The sequence below is a fragment of the Capricornis sumatraensis genome, chromosome 10 (genome assembly GCF_032405125.1).
Source record: "Capricornis sumatraensis isolate serow.1 chromosome 10, serow.2, whole genome shotgun sequence".
NCBI lineage: Eukaryota > Metazoa > Chordata > Mammalia > Artiodactyla > Bovidae > Capricornis > Capricornis sumatraensis.
The window spans coordinates 34,620,121-34,642,202 of record NC_091078.1 but is presented as its reverse complement, the minus strand read 5'-3'; the positions used below and the strand labels follow the sequence as shown (position 1 = coordinate 34,642,202).

At 35.7% G+C, this 22,082-nt stretch overlaps 1 protein-coding gene across 1 annotated transcript in view; it reads left to right on the top strand.

Annotated features, from left to right (window-relative positions):
- RYR2 (ryanodine receptor 2) overlaps nt 1–22,082 on the top strand; it is a 578,200-nt gene that overhangs the window by 413,069 nt on the left and 143,049 nt on the right. Inside the window, exons 64-68 of the mRNA XM_068983081.1 lie at nt 8,238–8,298; nt 9,931–10,169; nt 11,666–11,747; nt 16,222–16,352; nt 20,439–20,759. Coding sequence (XP_068839182.1) covers nt 8,238–8,298; nt 9,931–10,169; nt 11,666–11,747; nt 16,222–16,352; nt 20,439–20,759 — 834 coding nt within the window. The remainder of the gene's footprint in view (nt 1–8,237; nt 8,299–9,930; nt 10,170–11,665; nt 11,748–16,221; nt 16,353–20,438; nt 20,760–22,082) is intronic.

Here is a 22,082-nt window from a genome sequence, read left to right as displayed (position 1 = left end):
CTTGGGCTTGTGTCAAGTAGCAAAAAATATAGAAAGAAATACATTAACCCGAAACATGTCAGGAAGGTGGGATTCGCATTAAAAAACACCAGGAGGCAAAACTCTTGTCATGAAGGTGGTAATTGCGGGGAGCTAAGTTTGATCAGCAATGGAATATTTATTCCAAGGTGGCTGCCAGATTATGATTATATCTCTAAAACTTCATCTCTAGTTCAGAAATTTTTATGATGTATACAGTAAGGATTCCCCAGATTTAAACTTCTATATTTGCTTTATCTTTTACCCACTTTAAAATATTTTCTATACATTGAAGCACACTAAGAATTAAAGAGATGAGTCATGTTTTTATGCCTCATATATGCTTTTGAAGGTGTTTAAACCACTTCATTTTATCTTAGAAAAAGGTAGGATTTTTAAAAAGGGGAACAAGCCATATTCCCAGCATGACAGTAGTTCTGGTATACCTGTAAAATACTTTATGGAAAAAATAGTAAGTACAATGGCATCTGTTTTATATACAGGGCTTCCCTGGTGGCTCAGTGGTAAAGAATCCACCTGCCAAGGCAGGAGATGTGGGTTCAGTACATGGGTAGGGAAGATCCCTGGAGAAGAGAATGGCAATCCACTCCTGTATTCTTTTCTGGAAAGTCCCATGGACAGAGGAGCCTGGCGGGCTGCAGTCCATAGGATTGCAAAGAGTTGCACACAATTTAGCGACTAAACAGCAATAGTTTTATATGTAGTCTTCCCTTTTGACTTCTGAAATGCTTGCTAGTAATTATAAGTTGGTGTATTTTGGAACAAATCAATTCTTGTACTTTGGAAAATCAGTTAGAACTGGCTAAGACCCAGGCAGGTTGACAAGGTATAAGGACCCCATGTGCCATTTTCAGGGACATATTGTTGACTAACGAAATACTGTTTTTAATGCCTCCATTTTCCCTCACTTATGCTAAGTGGAAATTCTGAATGTCTAACTGCCTAATTTTAAGGCAATTACAGAGCAACTTCACTTTCACTTTTCACTTTCATGCATTGGAGAAGGAAATGGCAACCCACTCCAGTGTTCTTGCCTGAAGAATCCCAGGGATGGGGGAGCCTGGTGGGCCACCATCTATGGGGTCGCACAGAGTTGGACACGACTGAAGTGACTTAGCAGCAGCAGCAGCATCAGAGAATACTCAACTTCTACTATTATAACCTATTTAAGGCTCTCAGTTATTTTTAGAGGAAGTGGAATCTGGTAACCATAACTCCTACAGGAATAGCAATGGTGACGCAGGACTTCTTAACGGCTTTCTTTTTCCATGTGGAAATAAATCAGATGCCTTAATGACATTCATTTTATGCATTCATTCAGTAAATATTTTCTGTGTGTGAGGCCTTCTCTCAGGCTCTGAGGATAGAAAAATGAAGATTTCTTAACCTCTTTACTACTCCCAACCTGAGCCAATCTACAGGTATCTTTCATCTGTACGCCTCTAAGAACATACTAACCCTGCTCTCAGAACTCCCTCCTGCCTGTCTAAACTGTGTTCCAGAACCATATCTCTTGCTTCCCCTCCAAAAAACAAGACAAAGCAAAAAATGTTCTCAAAACTGAATATACTCTTGTGTAGCCAGTGGCTTCCCATTTCTCTAGAATTAAGATCAGAATTCTTAATCTGGCCATCTAATCTGGTTAGTGTTTCATAGTCTGCCCCCTGTGTACCCCTCCATCCCTGTTTCCCAGAGAATTCTTGCTTCTTCACAATGCCTCAGCTTAAGTGGTCTTCCCTGTGCTTCTTGAAAGTGTCATTTTCATATCTGCTCAGGCCATTTGCACCATCTGTGATTACTGTCTGTAATGGGATCCTATATATGCCCCTCTCCAGTCCCTCACACCTATAATGGGATGAACTACCCACCTTTCAGATTTCAGTGTAAGTAGTATTCTCTCTGGAAATTCATAGCTGACCTCTTTGATTATAGTATCTCTACTATTATAAATTCTCTTAGCTCTATGTACTTTTCCTTCATCTCACTGGTGAGTTACTAGATTAACTTCTGTCTCTGGTGCAAAACTCAGCTCTTTGAAGGCTTATTTTTGTATCCTCAGAGCCCAGGAGGAAGTCTGGGACATAGTGGCTGTTTTATAAATATCTTATGATGGAATGAATCAACCAACCAGGTTTTACCTTTAAGAAGACTACAGTCTAAAGAGTAGATAAGTAAGCAGATGCTTTTAGCAATGAGACAAGTGCTATCAGTTTGGAATTTTCTTACATTCACAAAGAGCCCAAACTTTAGATTTTTTTCCCCTTGAGAATAAGAAAAGTATAGTATCCACTTATCTCACAATCGGTGAGAATCACATTTTTAAAAAATTCTTAAAGCTTTCCACTTAGAGCTCTTAAATTGAAAAGGAAGTAACACTATAACTAATGACTCTTGAAACAACAAGATCATTAAACTCTGCTAACAATGATCTATTCAGTTTAAGTTAAGTATTCCAGAAGGCTGGCACAAAATAGTTACCATTTAGAGGCTTTGTCTACTTTGCTGTTTTCTGCTGAGTTTTTAACACTTTAGCAAGATAGTGAATTAGCAAGACAGTCTAGAGAGTCCTAGGATTTACTGGAGAATTTCCAGCTTTGATGACAAACAGGTTTCTAGGAATGCCTGGAGTAGAGCAAGCATTTTGCAGCATGATCAACATATTTCTTATCAACAATATTTCTTCTGGTTGACCTCAATAACCCTAGAACTCAAAATTTTCACATCATTAATACAGCTCCAATATTAGCTTCAGGAATATTGGACAAGTATTATCACATGTTTAAATGAAACAACAGGTTTTGTTAAAATACTTGTTTTCTCCCTCTAGGTGAGTATGACTGATTTAAACTGGTGCCAAAATCTTAATATTGTTTTTAAAAGAGTTTTAATAGTAAATAGAGTAATACTGTGAATTCTATCCATTGGTATCTCTCTCTGATTAAAAAATTAGTGGGTTAAGTTTATGTTGATTTCCCTGTGACCCCCCTCACCCCAAACCCTGCTCATGTATTTAAATGAAGAGTTTTCTTGTATCAGGAGATATTAGGAAATGTTACAGTCATCCTTCCATATCCGCAGGCTCTGCATCTATGATTTCAACCAATCAGGGATCAAAAATACTAAAAAAAAAAATTCCAGAAGGTTCCCAAAAGTAGCACTTGAATTCACCATACCTCAACAAATTTGTGCATAACTTTTACATTATATTCTGTATTACTAATAATCTAGAGATGATTTAATGTATAAAGGAGGATGTGTATGCTATATGCAAATACTATGCTATTTTATGCAAGGGACTCAAGCATCCTTGAATTTTGGTGTTGGGGGAGGGTCTTGGACCAGTCCCCTGTGGATACTGAGGAACGACTGTTAATGTTTGTATTGTCCCTAAAAAGGTTCAGATTGTGTATGTGTTTGTTTAATAGGATTCTTTACCAGCTGAGCCACCGTACCTCTTTTTTTCACTTTTTATGAAAGGAACTGACCAGAGACAGATTGAAGTGCTCTGAAGCCTGGGGCACCTTGTTTCTAAAAAAAGTTTAAGGGAACATGTTTGGACCCCATATAATGAAATTAAAATCATTTGAAGCACTAAGAATCCCTGAGGATAGTGGCTCTGGGAGAACTGAGTATGTCATTATGCTAAGAATTTAATGGTTTAAATTAAAATTTAAAAGTAGCACAATCTGCTACTTTTTTAAAGTTCTGTTTTCTATTGGAGTATAATTGGTTAACGATGTTGTACTGGTTTGATGCCTACAGCAAAGTGATTCAGTCATATACATGCATCTATTCTTTTTAAAGTTATTTTCTCATTTAGGTTGTTAGAGAATATTAAGCAGAGTTCCCTGTGCTATAGAGTAGGTCCTTGTTGGTTATCTATTTTGAATATAGAGCAAGTTTCCTTTATACATTAGGAGACTCCTGCTTTTCTCATACATACTGTCCTAAAACTACAGAATCTTTCAGTCACATTAAGACCTTAAGGATCCTCTTGATGAAGAATGGTGGTTTAGTCACTAAGTCGTGTCTAACTCCTGTGACTGAAAGACAGCACAGTATGTATGAGAAAAGCAAGAGTTTCAATGTATAAAGGAAACTTGCTATATTAAAAATAGCCTAATTCTTATAGAGGGTAAATATCAGACTCAGACATTTCAATGAACATAATATCAGAAGATAGATAGATACTTCTTTCATTTCAAAATGCCACTCTGAGAGGATTTCCTGACTTTGAGCAAAAGAATAGCATGTGTAATATATGTTCTCAGTTGAACTGAAACTTTTCACCAAGTTAGGGACTCAGTAATTTTAATCTTTTTAATATCACAGACTTCAGAAGTAATGGAATCTTCAGCATGCTTCAGTTTCCACCTACTCATAATTTGGAGAGAAATTTTTACCTTTTAGCATAATTTTATATCATCTTATTAATTAAGATTTTTCTAAGGTTAATCATCTCTTCAGAGAAGATAGTATAATGAGATATTGTATCAGGAGCCATGTTAGGAAAGTAAAGAAGAATAAAAATTAGAATTAACTGTTGACTGTTTTCCTAAGAGAAAGTCAACATTCTGAGAATTCTCAGTATATCAGTTTATAAAACAGCAGCAGTTACATGTATCAAATTTTGGATACCATTGAAAACTCCTGAACTATAGAAACCTTATATTTAAAACCACAAAACAGTTTGAGATTAAAATGCAAAAATGATATTTTGACTCTAACAACTTTAGCTTTGTTATTATTATTATTTAGGGAGTTGTTTTATTTTATGAGCTGCTAACAATGTTTTCAAAAACCCTATGCTTGCTGTATGTTGTCATTAGATTCTATGAGCTGTAATTTTAATTTTGTACCTTTGTATCTTTGATGTTACACACACACACACACACACACACACACACACACACACACGCAAACACACAATCTTAAAGATAATAGGTAATCCGTAAGTATTGTCCTAAGTGTTTAGAAGTATGAGAGTTATGTTTGAAGACAGAGGAAGTAGCTTGAACTTTGAAAAAACACGAGTTCAAAGTATCAAGCTTTTGGTTTTTATACTACTTAGAGCAGTTAAGAAATTGCATACAGTTAAGTACATGAAAATACAGCCATCACCCTAAAATGTTAACATCTCACTATGTTCTGAACTAGCCCTTCTGGTTCTTACGAATAGCGTGATTGACATTCCTGATAATGGTGATCTAGATCCCCTTCAGAAGGACAATATCCAGGTTGCTATCTTATTTTAAAAGTCTTACTACATACTCTATCTCTTCACAATTAACCATTAGTTTAGGCATCTATACACGCCAGTGAAATTGATTCTTTTGCTTGGTCCATAACACTAAAGTTCAGTTAGTACTTTCTTTCGTTCCTTAGGATCTTTTCCCCACCATTTTTTACAGAGGGCTGTTTCCATTTAAAGTTGTACTCTATCTGATCTGGAGTGTCCGAAAATGTGTATTCTGCCTGAGTTTATAGTATTGTGACTTTGATAATCACAGAAATCTCATATTCACCGTACAGATGTTCACTTGACCCACAGAACTTGTCTAGCATCCCTTTGTCAACCCGCAGATCTGCTATGTGTCAGGCACTAGTCTAGGTGCTGGGCTACATCAGGGCACAAAGCAAACAAACATCACACCTCACAAGCTTATACAAATAGAAGTTTAAAATGCCCTTATAGCCTCGTTTTGTAAAAAGGCATTGCTAGGCTCAGTGCGAAGTACACATGCTGATCATCTGTATAAAGGGACAATATAACTGTGAGTTTTAGGAAGAGTTAGAGGCCAGCCTCTCTGAACTGGTGCTGACTTTGCTTGCATGAGATTCATAGGCATCGCTTTGTATCCCCTCTCCCTCCCGGGCCTTCCCTCTGTCATTTTCTGTGCTCTATCCTCCTTATTGTTTTTACCTCCAAACATTAGAGGTATTAGACCTTTCTGCTTCTATATTTATGTTCATGCTAACATTTCATTCAGCCCCATGATTCAAAGAAATGTCAATATACTTAGGAGACCCCGATTTATAGCTCCAACTTAGATCTCATCTCTGCACTCCAGGTTTTTGTATCAGTTGCCTATTCCATATCTCAAGCTGAGACGAATAGGCCCATTGTACTTCACCTGTTGAAAGCAGAATACCCAACTCCCACCCCTCCCCTCCCCTTGCATTCTCTGACCCCCACCTTGTGCTCTCTGCACATCATTGAATCCTACCACCATTCACCCAACTGCTCAGACAATTGCTCACTGAAACAGTTGCGGAGTTATCTTTGTCTCCTTTCCCTCTCACCAACATGCAACACATAAGCAAAAACTGAACATACATTCTTAATTGCTTCACCAATAATATCCTAGGCCAAATTTGCCATCTTCAATGTACTGGTTCTAGACTACTGCAAGGGCTTCCTAACTCACTTTTACTCTTGCCCTCCCAGAATTTGGCACACTGGAATTAATCTAGTGTTCAGAATGTCTTCCTATTGCACTTAACAAAAAAGTCCAAAGTGCTTGCTCTGGTTGTGATACTCTGGAACCTGGTTCCCTTGTCTCCACCATATATTCTCCTCCTTTCTCCTGAATTTGTCCACAGCAGCTATCTTGACTTCCTTGCCAAGAACACTAGGTTCATTTTCTGCCCCAGAGCCTTTGCACATCTGTTTGTACCACCTGGGCTCTTCTCCCATATATATGCGTGGTTTGTCCTTTCACTTCATTTAAATTTCTGCTCTTATGCCGTCTTCTTGGGGAGGACCCAAGGACCACTGCCCCTGTTACTCTATCCAGTTGCTCTAATCCCCATTCCCTGCTATATATACTTTTACCTTGGCTATATATTATGTAACATATTGATTTTTTTTGGCTTAATAGTTCATTATGTGTCCCCCATTAAAGTGCAAGTACTGTAACTCTAGCTTATTACTGGAAGTTTAAGAGTACCTGGTATTTATCGTGTATTTATTGGGTGAATGAATAACTAAATGAATACTGCTTCTAAGGACTATAGCAGAAGCCCTAGCACTGCCCCCAGTCAATAGACAGGGGCATGACAAATTCTGCCTTTCTGCTGATTTTGTCATCATTATTATTGGAAGTTCTGAGAGTCAAAGCATGAGATTAATGGAACATTTACTGAAAGAACTCAAGAGTCTCAGCAATGAATACCTAATTTATTTTTTTGTATTTGTGTTATAGCACTAAACTGGAATGCCCACATACTAAGGAAATTATTAATTTCCATGTATGTTTAATTCATTCATTTTAGGGTACCTTTATGTATAAAGAATATAGTATACTCAAATGTTTTAAAACCTCACATTCAAATAAGAGTTGTTAACCTAAGGACCAGGAAATTATTGTATATATTACATGTAGGAAAGCATGAAATGAAGAAGTGATGAGTGTCAGACTGTATTGTGAGTGGCCACTGTGTTACTTTGGATTCATATTGTCTTTATTGTATCCTTATCATAAAGTAAAATATATGTATTATATGATTCATATTTCTGTACTTAGTGATGTACATTCCTATCAGAATGGCTGAGTTTCATCTGATTTTTCAAGAGGAGTTGCCCCATTTTAGATATCTCATAAGTAATGTCTAACTTCTTCGGCCTCTGATACTTTCTTACCTGATGGTTTGGTACTTCTTTTCCACCAAAGACCAACAACATTCAGGCATGTTAGTTCATGCAAATGCAGTTAAATTCAGGCAAAATAACTCATCTTAATGCAGTTGAATGCAAGAAGAAAGCAGACATACTTGGGGTAATTAAAAGGGAATTAAATTTATTAGACTTTAATTCACCTCATTTCACAGAGGATATCAGCTGACTTTAAAAGTTGACATACAGTATGATTTAAAACTAATGTGAACTGGTATTGGGAGGGGGATACGTTTGAAGAATCCAGTTAAAATTCTTTGGATGGTGCAGTGCTTTGAATGCTTCTTGAGTATGTCAGCTATTTGATGAAACATGCTTTATTGCTTTTCTACTTACATTTGCATAACCACTTTTAAGCAGAAAAACTGCATGATTTTAAACTTAATTATCAAAAAGTCCCTTGAATTGAGTTATCCTGATTGAGTTGTGCCTTGACTAATTTTTTGGAACGCAAGCGTTAATAGAGAGAGGAACATTGAGAATTTCTCAGGGCAGTTTATACAGCTATTTGTTTCCTCTTTAGGGAATGATGCAACATCAATTGTCAACTGTCTTCATATTTTGGGTCAGACTTTGGATGCAAGGTAAATGGATATGTTTTTTATCTCAGTCAATGAGTGTAAAAATGATATATAGGAATCTGAAGAAAAAGCTAGTGTCTTTGTTGGAATTGTAATGAAGACTTCAGGTGAAAAAGAAAATATTTTAGAAATTAATAATACAAGTAAGTAAGTGTTAGTCGCTCAGTCATGCCCAACTCTTTGTGACCCCATGGACTGCAGCCCACCAGGCTCCTCTGTCCATGAGACTTTCCAGGCAACGATACTGGAGTGGGTCGCCATTTTCTTCTCCAAAGGATCTTTCTAACCCAGGGATCGAACCCAGGTCTCCTGCACTGCAGGCAGATTCTTTACCAACTGAGCTACAAAGGAAGCCCAATAATACAAGAGCATTATATTATTTTTATATATAATCAGATACAGATTATTATTTAAATTTCAAGTAATTTCTGTGGTGGCTAGGTATATAATTGAGAGTTGCATTGGGACTGTATCATGTGACATAAAAATAATGAGCTACAACTCTAGGCAGCTTATTAACTTCAAAGCATGGTAGTGTACTCCATTTTGTTGTAATATTTAGTTTTATAGGAAACATGAGGGTTTTATTCTCATTTTACAGTTGAGTAAAGTGAAGCTCAAAATTCCATAATAAGTGTGGAAGTAGGCCAATTTCCAAGTACATACACTTTCTACTCTGCCCTAATATCACCATGACCAGAAATCCAAATGCAAAACCAATTTGGTTAGTTTGATTCAGCCTTTAAGCCATTCATTTAATTCATTAATTATCCAGGATATATCTAAATAAAAGTTCCTAGAAGTCTTCCACAGACAGTATTCAGCGATACCTTGAATTATTCGTTTTAATGTTTAAAATTTTATTTGAGACGTTTTGTATAATAAATGAAGAAAGAAGATACAATTATGCACCTTGATTTTCTACATGAAATAGTGGCTTTTAGCATGTCACTTTCATACAGAGTTCAATCTTCAGAGACTTATTTATAAAAAACTGATTTTCTACTGTTAAAAGTAAAAAAAAAAAAAAGTCTGTATCAGTTGGTAACTTGGTTTAACCACCATTAAATGTTTCTTTCACATCCATTGCCTCACAAAACAGTCTAGTTTTGTTGGATTTGAGATGAACTAAACTGGCTCAGGACCTAAGTTTTGTTAGTCATGAAATAAGTATTCTCAAAATTTGAGACGACAGTTGAAAAGCATAAATCGTTAGAACTTTGGGAGCCATTTGGGATTTCCCTAACAGTCCAGTGGTTGACTCAGAGCTCCCAACATAGAGGGCAGGTTTGGGGTTTGATCCCCTATTGGGGGATTAATGTTCCTCATTTGTGTGGCCACAGGGAGGGTCGGAAGAGTAGGGAGGATGTTTAAAAAAAAAAAAGAAGAACTACATTTTGCTTCAATATCCTAATTAAGTTGACTTTAAAGTCATTTAGGAAAGGTTATGCATTTATGGGGTGATATTACTATAACTTCAAGTATATAAGAAAACAAATTATTTGAAAGTGGATTAAAAAAATTAAGTTGACTGAATATAGTCATGAACAAATAAACATGATGTAAAAGCATGTTTTATTTGTATTTCACGTGCTCCTACCACAAGGTGTAAGTTGTCCCTTCTTTCTTCCCTAGGACTGTGATGAAGACTGGCCTGGAGAGTGTTAAAAGTGCGCTCAGAGCCTTCCTGGACAATGCCGCAGAGGATCTGGAGAAGACGATGGAGAATCTCAAGCAGGGCCAGTTCACCCACACCCGAAACCAACCCAAAGGTGTTACTCAGATTATCAATTATACCACGGTGGCACTGTTGCCAATGCTGTCATCATTATTTGAGCATATTGGCCAGCATCAATTCGGAGAAGATCTAATATGTATGTAAATCTATTACAGTTTCCTTATCTAAATAGTACAATCAGAAATTGTAACAGCCACATCATAGAGATTACTGAAACACTGCTTACATTTTTTTTTTTTTTTTGGCAGAACACTTTAGGTTGACATTTGAGTTACAAAACCATTATTATAGAGATAGATCGTGAATTCACAGGAGGGACCAGTAAGGTAGTGGTTATAGATAGTCACTCCCACACTGTTGACATCCAAGTTCCAAATTTTACTCTTTCTATTGTTGTCTTTTTCCATGGAAATTTTCTAATGCAGTTTCACCATAGGAAAGCATTAAGTGTGTTCAAATTATTTCTGAGTTGATGCAAATTGTTTCTGCAAGCTCTCCTACCGAAATGTGAAGACTGCTAAGACAAAGTCTGTGTCTAAATAATTGATCTACTAGGGTGGCTCAAATGTCTTTGGTTTATAGATTTCAGTCTGTTTTCATAGGGGATTTCATCTGCTGCTTTTCTCTGGAATTCTGTAGTTATTAAAGATATCCACAGAATGCCCAAGCTTGAGTGGAAAGAGAGCCACATGACCTAAGTTCCTTCCCCTTCTGTCTGTATGAACATGAAGGAAGATGAAAGCCCGTATCTAGCAGTCAAGTGGGTCTTGCCCACAGACCCACCCACTCAGACTCTCAAATGGTGTAGGTCTCCCGGGTAAAGTTCTGTAAAAACCATTGTGGTAATCAGAGAATGACGCAAAGACTAGTTTCAAAATATTGACACTACTTGAACCAGTGGGACCATTACTTCCCATCCCATACTGACATAGAAACAAGTATGGGAGAGGATAATGATTTCTCCATTCATGATATGGTGTGTCCTCCAGAAAGTGGCAACAGAGTTGGCATTAGAAATCCAAGGTTCTTATATTTCTTTGCCTGTTGAACATGTTTATTGAATCAGAGATCATCTTAGAAGTTTTATTTTCTAGCTTTAGAAACTACAGGAGTAACTTTCTTATGCTTTGAATTGCAGGTTGTTTTAGAAATAAATGATACACCCCATTCTCCAGCATTCTCATTCTTGTTCATTTGAGAGTTCAAAGAAAAGATACTGTCTTTATATACCTTTGAAACCCGAGTCAAAATGGACCTGTCCTCCCAGATATTCTTGTGCTTAGTTTTATTCTTGAAGAAATCCTTATTCTTATGCCTAAATAAAAATGATAAATTGTTCCTGATAATACTCTGTCTGTATAATCAGAGCATGAGTCTTTAGAATGCTTTTAGCTCCTTCAAGAAAAGACTTTTATTTGAGAAAAAGGTTTTAAATGTAATTTAAATATAATTTTAAAATTTTGTATTTGAAAATATAATCATGAATTTAAACATAGTTTTATATATTCTTATATTTTGTCAAATATTAAAATATTAGTATGTCTTTGATATAGAGTTTTGTTTTTAGCCTAAACTTTCTCAGGACAGTGTATTGATAACAAATGTTTTAAATGAAATTCTCTTTTTCCTTAGTGGAAGATGTACAGGTGTCATGTTATAGAATTCTGACTAGCTTGTATGCTTTGGGAACCAGCAAGAGTATTTATGTGGAAAGGTAAGATTTTAAGAGTTTAACATCTTACTAATAGTTTTATTAGATGTTATAATTATTCATTTCAAGGGTTTCACTTTATAGCTTTTTCCTTAGTTATAAACTAAACAACCAAATTGATGTGTTGAATTCCTTGGGAGGAATTAGCCAGTCTTTAAGCTAAATGCTAAATTTGATTGATATGATATTTATTGGTATAATAATTGTCAATTTATGAATGAATGAAAAATGTAAAGCAATAATGGTAAAGACCATATTTAATATAAAGTTTAAACTTTACAGCATTAATGAATCTTTTAAAGGACTGAATATGGGTAGTTATTAAACCAGTTTAATTTTTTCTTAAGTTCAAGAGGGGAAGATTTGCAGGGTCAGAGGATGTGGACAGATCAAGTAAGATAAGGTGTCCCCTGCTGCTGCTGCTGCTAAGTCACTTCAGTCGTGTCCCCACTGAATTAAAAAAAGGGATCACTGGTAACTTTAGTTAAAAATTTATATGGAAGAGAGAAGAAAAAGAAGATTTTTTTTTTACCAGTTACAATAAATAAAAAGATATGCTGATAAAAGACCAATAAATGAAGTAAATGAAGGTATTCTGAGAGAGGAATATTGAGTAGATGTAAATTCTCTTCAAATTATCTTAATTATAATACAGTTTCAAGTAGATATTTGCTTTTTTACTGAACTTGAAAAAATAATTCAGAAGTTCATTAGGAAGAATAAATGCATGAGACTAGCACATACAATTTTGAGAGAGAAAAATAAAATAATAAATTGGTATACACCAAAATAATAATTTGGTGACCTACCAAATATTAAAACTTTTTTAAAATGGTAAAGTTGCAATTACCAATATATAGGAAAGTAGATCAATGGAAAAAAATAATTGCTTTTTTTCTAAATATTTTTGAAGTTTTATCTGCATTTTAAGTTAATCTTTTTTTAACTAATTTTTTGTGGCTATAAAATATATTTTATCCTAAGGAAGTAACATAATATTTTGAGATGTTCCTTCATTTTTGACATATAGCCTCTTTTCTCTTTTCACTGTCATAAATAATGCTAAATCTATGTTCACAGTTTTCTATGTGTATTTATTTTCTTTCCTTTATCAGAATTTGGAGATCTGGGTTAAAAAGTATGCATATATTAAAGGTTTATGATACACATTTTACTATCTTTATAAGAACTGATTCACTTTATGCTATAAAGTTTGCAAGAGGATTCTTACTTCCTCACATGTTTCTTATTTCTAATTATTCCTTTTCACTATTTATAAATTTAATAGTTAAAATGGGATATCATTTTTATTTTCAGATGCATTTCTCTGATTACTTGATATGGGCTACTTTGTTATGTTTACTTTGCCATTTTTATTTATTTGATAAATTACCTTTTCTCATTTTTTGTCCATTTTTCTATTAGTTTATTGTCTTACTCATCAGTTTACCTTTCTTTTTATTAATAATTAACCTCTTGTCTGTTATTTCTCCTGTTTTTATGATTTTTCACATTTTTATACCTTTATAGTGCTTATATGTAACATATAATGTACAGATAGTTTTTATGTCATGAGAGTTTTGAACTTTTATATAATCAAACCTACCAATTACATCATGTGTGTCTTCCTCTTATTTTCATGATTTTAAAAAGTTTGTACTATACCTTAACAACTAGAAATTAAAATATTTGCTCTCCTAGATTTTTCATATTTTCATTTGTCTAGATTTACTTTTTAATTCTTTTGTTCATTCAGTAAATATTTATTAAATGTCAGATTCTGGGATACAACAGTGAACAGATAGATCCCTGCTCTCAAAGAGCTTATGTCAAGTGGAAGAAACGAAACAGAACAAGTAAGCTGGTCAGTGTTATAGTGGCAAGTTATTGTGTGTGAGGAGCACACAATACAGGGAATTTCATGGGGTCATCAGGAACGTATTTTTTAAAACATGGGTCTTTGGACTCAGAACTTTCTTTACTCAATAGGAAACAAATAGAAGGTAAGTCTAGGTTTGTGTCTAATAACTTTTGTTGTCTCAGTGAAGTATGATTGGAGTCTTTAGCCAACTCATGGTGGAAAACACATGTGTGAGAAGCTTGAGGAAGGCAATGTCCGAAATCATTTGTTGTTCTTCAGTTGCTAAGTTGTGTCTCTTTGTGACCCCATGGACTGCAGCACATCAGGCTTCTCTGTCCTTCACTACCTCCTGGAGTTTGCTCAAATTCATGTCCATTGAGTTGGTGATGGTGTCTAACCATCTAATCCTCTGTTGCCCTCTTCTGAAATGATTATCTCAGGGCTAAGAAGAGAATTTACTAGAAATGCATCTGAATTTCATGTTTCTGTTTGGCGTTTGTTATGTAGAATTTAAATTCAATTTTTAAATCATCCATCATGTCTAACATAATGATTTATTAAATGTTTCTTTTATTCACTGATTTGAAATAAACTCAGTCATACACTAAATATGATAGGTTATATTCCTAGAATGTGTTCTAGAATATATATTTCTAGAATTCTGTTCTATTATTTGATTTTTTGAATGATAAGAGCAGTACCGTTTAGCCTAAATTATCAATATTTTGTAATTTATTTTAATATCTGGTAGTCAAAATTATCTTATACCTCAGCAGTTACTGTTATTGTTTTTTGCTGTTCTTGCCTGGATATTTTTCTTGATAAAATTTGGATCATTCTCTTAGAGTCTAAAAAAAAAGTATATGTGCATTTTATTCAGTTAACTTCACAATTGTAAAGTGATTCTGGGAGAATATAAAAATAAAAATTTGAAGGTGAATAAAAGGTATTTTGAAAAAATGATGGTATACTAAAAAATGTAGTTGTTTTTATACAAATCATTTAAAGAAATGTTACTATTTCCAGAAAACAATACAAATGATCAGAATTAATCTGAGAATTATTATTTGAATTGGTATTTTGAAGTGAATCATTAAATAATTCAGAGGAATTCTTAATGAAATAAAAGGACTAGCTCAATATCCTGGTGGCTCAGATGGTAAAAATTCTGCCAGCAATGCAGGAGACCAGTGTTCAATCCCTGGGTTGGGAAGATCCCTGGAGAAGGGAATGGCAACCCACTCCAGTATTCTTGCCTGGAGAATCCCATGGACAGAGGAGCTTGGTGGACTACAGTCCATGGATGGGATTGCAAAGAGTCAGACACAACTGAACAGCTACCGCTTTCACGCTTTGAATCAGATGTCAGGAAATAGAATACCTACCTTAGGGTCATACATGAAACATTTTAGGCTATTAACTTCTTAAAGTAGGTCTCATTATTTTAAAACATTTATTGAACCCATATGGTATACCAGATATTTTGCAATTCTGTCCTCGTTTTTAGGTAAGGAAAGAAAAACTTGAAGACTATAAGTAGTTTTCCTGCAGTGAGTGACACAGCATTAGGAGTAAGATCAGGTCTTGGATCTGTATGAATAAAAGCCTGTGCTCTTTGTAACTTCTTGATGTCTTATTTTTAGTAATGCAATGTTATTAAATGTTTAAACTGAAGTTTACCTTATTCAGTTTCTTTCTGTGAAGGGACATTTTCTCCTAGCAGAGTACGTATCTAGTCGTTTTAATTAAAATATTAAATAATCAAGCATTATTTATTATTTCTTAGTAAGAAATTTAAAACTACCCAAGATAATTATGTTATCTTGTCTTAACTCAATCCATTTTATTGACTTTTAAATTAAATATATATACAAAGTCATTTAAAGAGTTTATAATTTGCTGAACTCTCATATTATTCTATATTTAATAAACATTTAAGGTGCCAGTAAAGCCTTGGATTAACTAGAAAACTTGGGGAGAGAGAGAATTTAAATATATCAGTGGCAGGAGAATTCTTAAATAAATTGATCACAGTTTGATTCCCAAGGCACCTCCTTCTCTTGAAAATGATAAATCAGTTTTAAGTGTTATCAATAGTCTTTAGCATCTAGTGTATCTTACTATTTCATAACTGAGTAATAACCTGAAATTACTTATATAACCCTGAAATTAGTTATATATGGCACATTTTCAGAAAGTTATATGTGTGTTAGTATTAGTACTTTATTTTTTTAAATTTTTTTACCAAAATCCATTTATTCATATGGCAAGAATTGTTCCTTAGAGCACTGTGTTAAAAAAGAAAGAAAAGGAAACCAAATGAAATGTCCAAACTAGTGGAGGCATTTACAAGTGTGTTTGTTGTTGTTGCTGTTATTTTTGGCTGTACTGTTTTTAACTTCTCTGTAGCTGACAGGTAATTTAGCTTTTAAAAAAATGGTAGGGAACTTGCTATGGAAAGCATATGATATTTTACAATATAGAGGTTGGATCCGAGGGGTAGTTTTTATCAGTAACTCTATGATTGTCCTTCTTGTAGGTTGACTTTGCCAATTTTAATATAACTTCTTCAGTTATTCACTTAGAAGACTAAAAATGTAAAGTTTCCATTTACAGGCAACGTTCTGCATTGGGAGAATGTCTGGCTGCTTTTGCTGGTGCCTTTCCTGTAGCATTTTTGGAAACTCACCTGGACAAGCACAATATTTACTCCATCTACAATACAAAGTCTTCGAGAGAGAGAGCAGGTAGCAAAGAAGCATGTGTGGTACTTGATATTTGAAGCTAAAAATGAGTGACATTTGTAGTATTTTACAACCATGATTTTTTAATGGGCTATTTTAATTTATTACCTCCAATGCTATTTGTTCTTAAGTCTTATTTGGAAGTTTTGGGAGTGTTGTATACTATCTCCATTGTTTTTCTGAAAGAAAATTAGTTTCTTTTAAATTAATGAACCACAGACAAGTTACCCCTCTTAATAATAAGACAGAATAATCAGCAATATGGAAAAAATAGGTCACTCTAATTCAGTTATCTCTTATAGGTAGTCAGCACATGTACAAGATTCTTATTTGTTATGATTATGGATTCATTGGAGAAGGAAATGGGAGCCCACTTCAGTATTCTTGCCTGGAGAATCCTGTGGACAGAGGAGCCTGGGGGCTACTGTCCATACGGTCGTACAGAGTCAGACACGACTGAAGTGGCTTAGCATGCATGGATGCATTGGAGAAGGAAATGGCAACCCACTCCAGTGTTCTTGCCTGGAGAATCCCTGGGATGGAGGAGCCAGGTGGGCTGTCATCTATGCGGTCGCACAGAGTTGGACATGACTGAGGTGACTTAGCAGCAGCAGCAGCAGCAGCAGCATGGATTCATACTTTGCTTTTTTCTCAGTTCACTTGATAGATCCATCTTATTGGAACAGTTTTATTCCGTGTGATTTTTTCTAATAGTATTGTCCTCTAAGTCTGATAAACTATATTGTATATTAGTTGTTTTCCAAAAGCCTTGCCATCAGTCACTTCAGTCATTCAGTCATGTCCGACTCGTTGCGACCCCATGGACTACAGCACGCCAGGCCTCCCTGTCCATCACCAACTTCCAGAGCTTACTCAAACTCATGTCCACAGTTGGTGATGCCATCCGACCATCTCATCCTGTGTCATCCTCTTATCTTCCCACCTTCAATCTTTCCCAGCACCAGGGTCTTTTGAAATGAGTCAGTTCTTCACATCAGGTGGCCAAAGTATTGGAGTTTCAGCTTCAGCATCAGTTCTTCCAATGAATATTCAGGACTGATCTCCTTTAGGATGGACTGGTTGGATCTCCTTGCAGTCCAAGGGACTCTCAAGAGTCTTCTTCAATACCATGGTTCAAAAGCATCAATTCTTTGGCGCTCAGCTTGCTTTATAGTCCACTTCTCACATCCATACGTGACTACTGGAAAAACCATAGCTATGAGTAGACAGACCTTTGTTGGTAATGTCTCTGCTTTTTAATAATGCTGTCTAGGTTGGTCATAACTTTCCTTCCAAGGAACAAGCGTCTTTTAATTCCATGGCTGCAGTCACCATCTGCAGTGATTTTGGAGCCCCCCAAAAATAAAGTCGGTCACTGTTTCCACTCTTCCCCATCAATTTGCCATGAAGTGATGGGACCAGATGCCATGATCTTAGTTTTCTCAATGCTGAGTTTTAAGCCAACTTTTTCCGTCTCCTCTTTCACTTTCATGAAGAGGCTTTTTAGTTCTTCTTCACTTTCTGCCATAAGGGTAGTGTCATCTGCAGATCTGAGGTTATTGATATTTCTCCCAGCAGTCTTGATTCCAGCTTGAGCCTCGTCCAGCCCAAAGTTTCTTATGACGTACTCTGCATAGAAGTTAAATAAGCAGGGTGACAATATACAGCCTTGACGTATTCCTTTCACTATTTTGAACCAGTCTGTTGTTCTATGTCCAGTTCCAACTTTGCTTCCTGATCTGCATACAGATTTCTCAAGAGGCAGGTCATGTGGTCTGGTATTCCCATCTTTAAGAATTTTCCAGTTTGTTGTGATCCACACAGTCAAAGGCTTTGGCATAGTCAATTAAACAGAAGTAGATGTTGAGCTCCCCAAACTTGGACAAGAATATTTGCTGTTCACAAATGCATACATCTCTGTTAATGAGATGTATGCATTTAATTAATGAGATCATTTAGTTAATGAGATCATTTTGTGTAATTCATGTTTGTATGGGAGTTACTGCTTACACTAATTTTATAGTGAATTTTTCAAGTAAGAATGCTTTTTAAAAGTTGAATAATTATAATTTACTTTACCTAGCTTGTAATTCTAATTTCATAACTCAGAGAGGAAGCTAAAGGAAAATATGTTGACTATAACTTAGCAATATTTTTCTAGATAGTTGCACAATATATTTGTAAACAGTAAAACACAGTTAAATTTGTATTATTTTCTGTGTAAGCATGTCTTGTTAAGTTGTCTTATTAAGGATTTTTGATCCTTTAATATTTTTGCAATGAATCAAGAATGAAGCACATTGCTATTTCATTACAGATAAGCAAATACACAGAGCCAATAATTTACCTGCTTATTTTTTATACTACATCATTTTCATAACAAAGCAAAGAAACTGCATTTAATGATTCTCCTTCATTCACTTTTTACTCAAGCCATTCAACATATGATTGTTGGTAGGTGGAGGAGACAGAATACAAAGATGAATATGACTTGGTTCTTTTCCTCTGGGAGGTTCTAGATGCATCAAGGGAGAGAAACTGATGAATATATGTGATAGAATTCACAATAAAGAACACTGGGGATGCAAAAAAGCAGTTTGAGCTAAGAGCACCTGGGAAGACTTAGCAAAGTTGGTACAATATGAGCCTTGAAATTAGGGACACTGCAACGGTGGTACTTAGGGGAAACTTTTTAAGTACTTTGAGGTGGCAATAGCTTTCAGGGAAGAAAGAGAAAAGATGAGGAAAGTATTGGAAAAGCAAGAAGAGGTGAGGTAGGCTTTCCAGGTCAGGTAAGGAACGGGGACTATACCAGTGCAATAGGACCCTTTCACTGGTTTTGAAAAATGGAGTGAGATGAGTAGGTTTGTATTGTGGAAGTCCATCATGACAGAAATAAGAGAGGTGGAGTAGTGCGTGTCACCGATTAGAAAATGACTGTGGTAATTCAGAAGAGATCTGATTGGATAAGGCCCCTTGGATGAAGTTTGCCTTGCAGAGGTTATGAGAAATCCTTGAGATAGAAGCGTCTCCTATAGGAGATGAAGGAGCCTCCCAGCCTAGAATTTCTCCCAGGTTTCTAGCCTGGGTGACTCACCAGACAACGTTGTCCTCACTGAGATACTACTAGTACAGGCTGAAGAGGTAGATTGGAGAGGAAAGGTCAAGTTTAAATTTAGACCCATTTGCAGTTGGCTTTTTGACACATTCCTTATGAAGCACACACTCACACAAAACTTTAGGAAACATGGGATTTAGAGTCAATTTGCCTGAATAGAATCTCATAGGAATGGCCAGAATTGCCTAGGCAAACATACAAGCTAAGAGAAGTGAGGTCAACACAAATCTCTAAAGAAAACCCACATATAAAAGTTCAGCAAGGTGAAAAGATTTAGTAAAAAGAGACTGGCAAAATTTAGAAAAGAGTCCAGAAAGACTGAATGTATTGAAGTTAAGGAAAGGGGGATTTTAGGAAAAGGGAATTTTGGTCAGTGATGTGAAGTTTTACTTTAGATAAGGATTAAAAAAATAAAATTGTTCAGTGGTAGAAAGCAGAGCATTCACATCTGTGGCTAGGAGTGCACCTGAAGAGTGAACAGTCTGGGAGAGACTTAAACATATCTACAGGCTGCTAAGGAGAAGACAGTGGAGAAGGAGCTGAAAACGCAATCCTGAGCAAGGCATCTGCTGGAGTGTAGGCTTGACATTAGGTCACAGGTGGAACGGTGAACCTCAGAACTCCTTCCTCTGAAAAGGGGAATAGAGGTGAATGTGAAACCAGATGCATAAATCCTGGCCACATGAGAGCAGGCAGTTGGAGGGAGAGACATCTGATACTCATGTTTGCTCTGAAGTACTAGGGATGGTCATTTGCTGATCTTCAGGTGGTGGAATCGGGACTTGGGGGCAAAGAAAGTTTGAAATAGCTACCATGAGAAGAGGGAGTGGGATCCAGCTGAAGACATGCCAGGTCTGGCTGAGTTTTGAAGCTCAGCATGAAATGGTTGCTCATGTCTGTTATTAACAGTGGCCACGTGGCTTGCACGTCACTTCTTTGACCGAACACATGTCATTTGTATGTTTCTCTAGCTCTTAATTTGCCTGCTAACGTGGAAGATGTTTGTCCAAATATACCGTCTTTGGAGAAGCTCATGGAAGAAATTGTGGACTTGGCTGAGTCCGGTATTCGCTACACACAGATGCCACACGTGATGGAAGTTATCCTGCCCATGCTTTGTAGCTACATGTCTCGTTGGTGGGAGCATGGACCTGAGAATAATCCGGGAAGGGCTGAGATGTGCTGTACTGCTCTGAACTCAGAGCACATGAACACACTGCTGGGCAATATCCTGAAAATCATATATAATAACTTGGGTATTGATGAGGGAGCCTGGATGAAGAGGTTAGCAGGTAAGACTGAGAAGGAATGTGCCATTTACATTTTGTTTTCAGAAAGGTTCGAAGTGCAGAAGACTAGAATCTTCCTCTCTCAGTCTTGATTAATATTTGCTTCTGTACTCAAAAAATATTCTTATTTCTTTCATGCTGTTTGCTGTTCTCAAAAAAAAAAAACTAGATTTAATCAGACATTGTTTAACTTTCCATATAGTTAGTACATTTAAGTTAGCAGACATTTTCTTAATTTGACCAATCTTGTGAAGATTAATCTTGCTAGGATTAATTATAGCACAGCGATCAAAATTAATGATTTTGTAGACAGAGACAAAAATTTTGAACTCACTGGATTTCGAACTCACCCACTTTTAGTAATCTATCTTTGCAGGAGTCAGGGAGGATTGCAGTATTTATATTTAGTAATTGGAAGCAATCTGAGTGACCAGGAACTAGAGAATGGTTAAATAGGTTGTGTATATCCATATTCCAGAATATTACGCTTTCTTTAAATGTTAAGATTTCAATATTTTATGACTTACAGAATATTCAGAATATCATGGAGGATTAAAAGAAGAGTTTTAAAAACTTGAATTAGGAAGTATAAAGTTGTTTATTGACAGAATTCCCCCCCCCCAAAATATACCAATGTCTTATTAATTTGGATAGGGTGATTTTGGTTCATTTTTAACATTTCTCTTTTATACATTCCCCCAATGCATCTATATTACACTTACAGGAAAAAAAAAATTCATTTTAAAAAAGGCTTAAAAAACAAACTTATGATTACCAAATGGGAAAGGTTGCTGGGGTTCGGGGCAGGGTGGGGGGGATAGGAATAAATCAGGAGTTTGGGATTAACATGTACATACTACTATATATAAAATAGACAGTCAATAAGTGCCTACTATATAGCAGAGGGAATTCTACAGTATTCTGTAATAACCTATATAGGAAAGGAGTCTGATAAAAATGGATATATGTATATGTATAGCTGAATCACTTTGCTGTACACCTGAAACTAATACAACATTGTAAATCAACTATACTCCAATATAAGATAAAAATTAGATTTTAAAAATGGCCTAATCAAGCTTGCAACTGTTGTTAACAGCTTCAACTATTATTACATAAAAAGGCAATATTATATGTAATCTACCTCTTCCTTTGGAACAAAGATGAGGATAGTTAAAGTGTAATGGCATAGTGTTTATGTAGTAGTAGCCATATGGTCTCATAGGATTATTCAGTGTGTTTCTCTTCTTTAAAAAAAAAAAAAAAAAAGAGGGGCCCAGGGGACTTTTTCCATTGGGGAACTTTTCTTCTTTGTGGGAAAGTAAT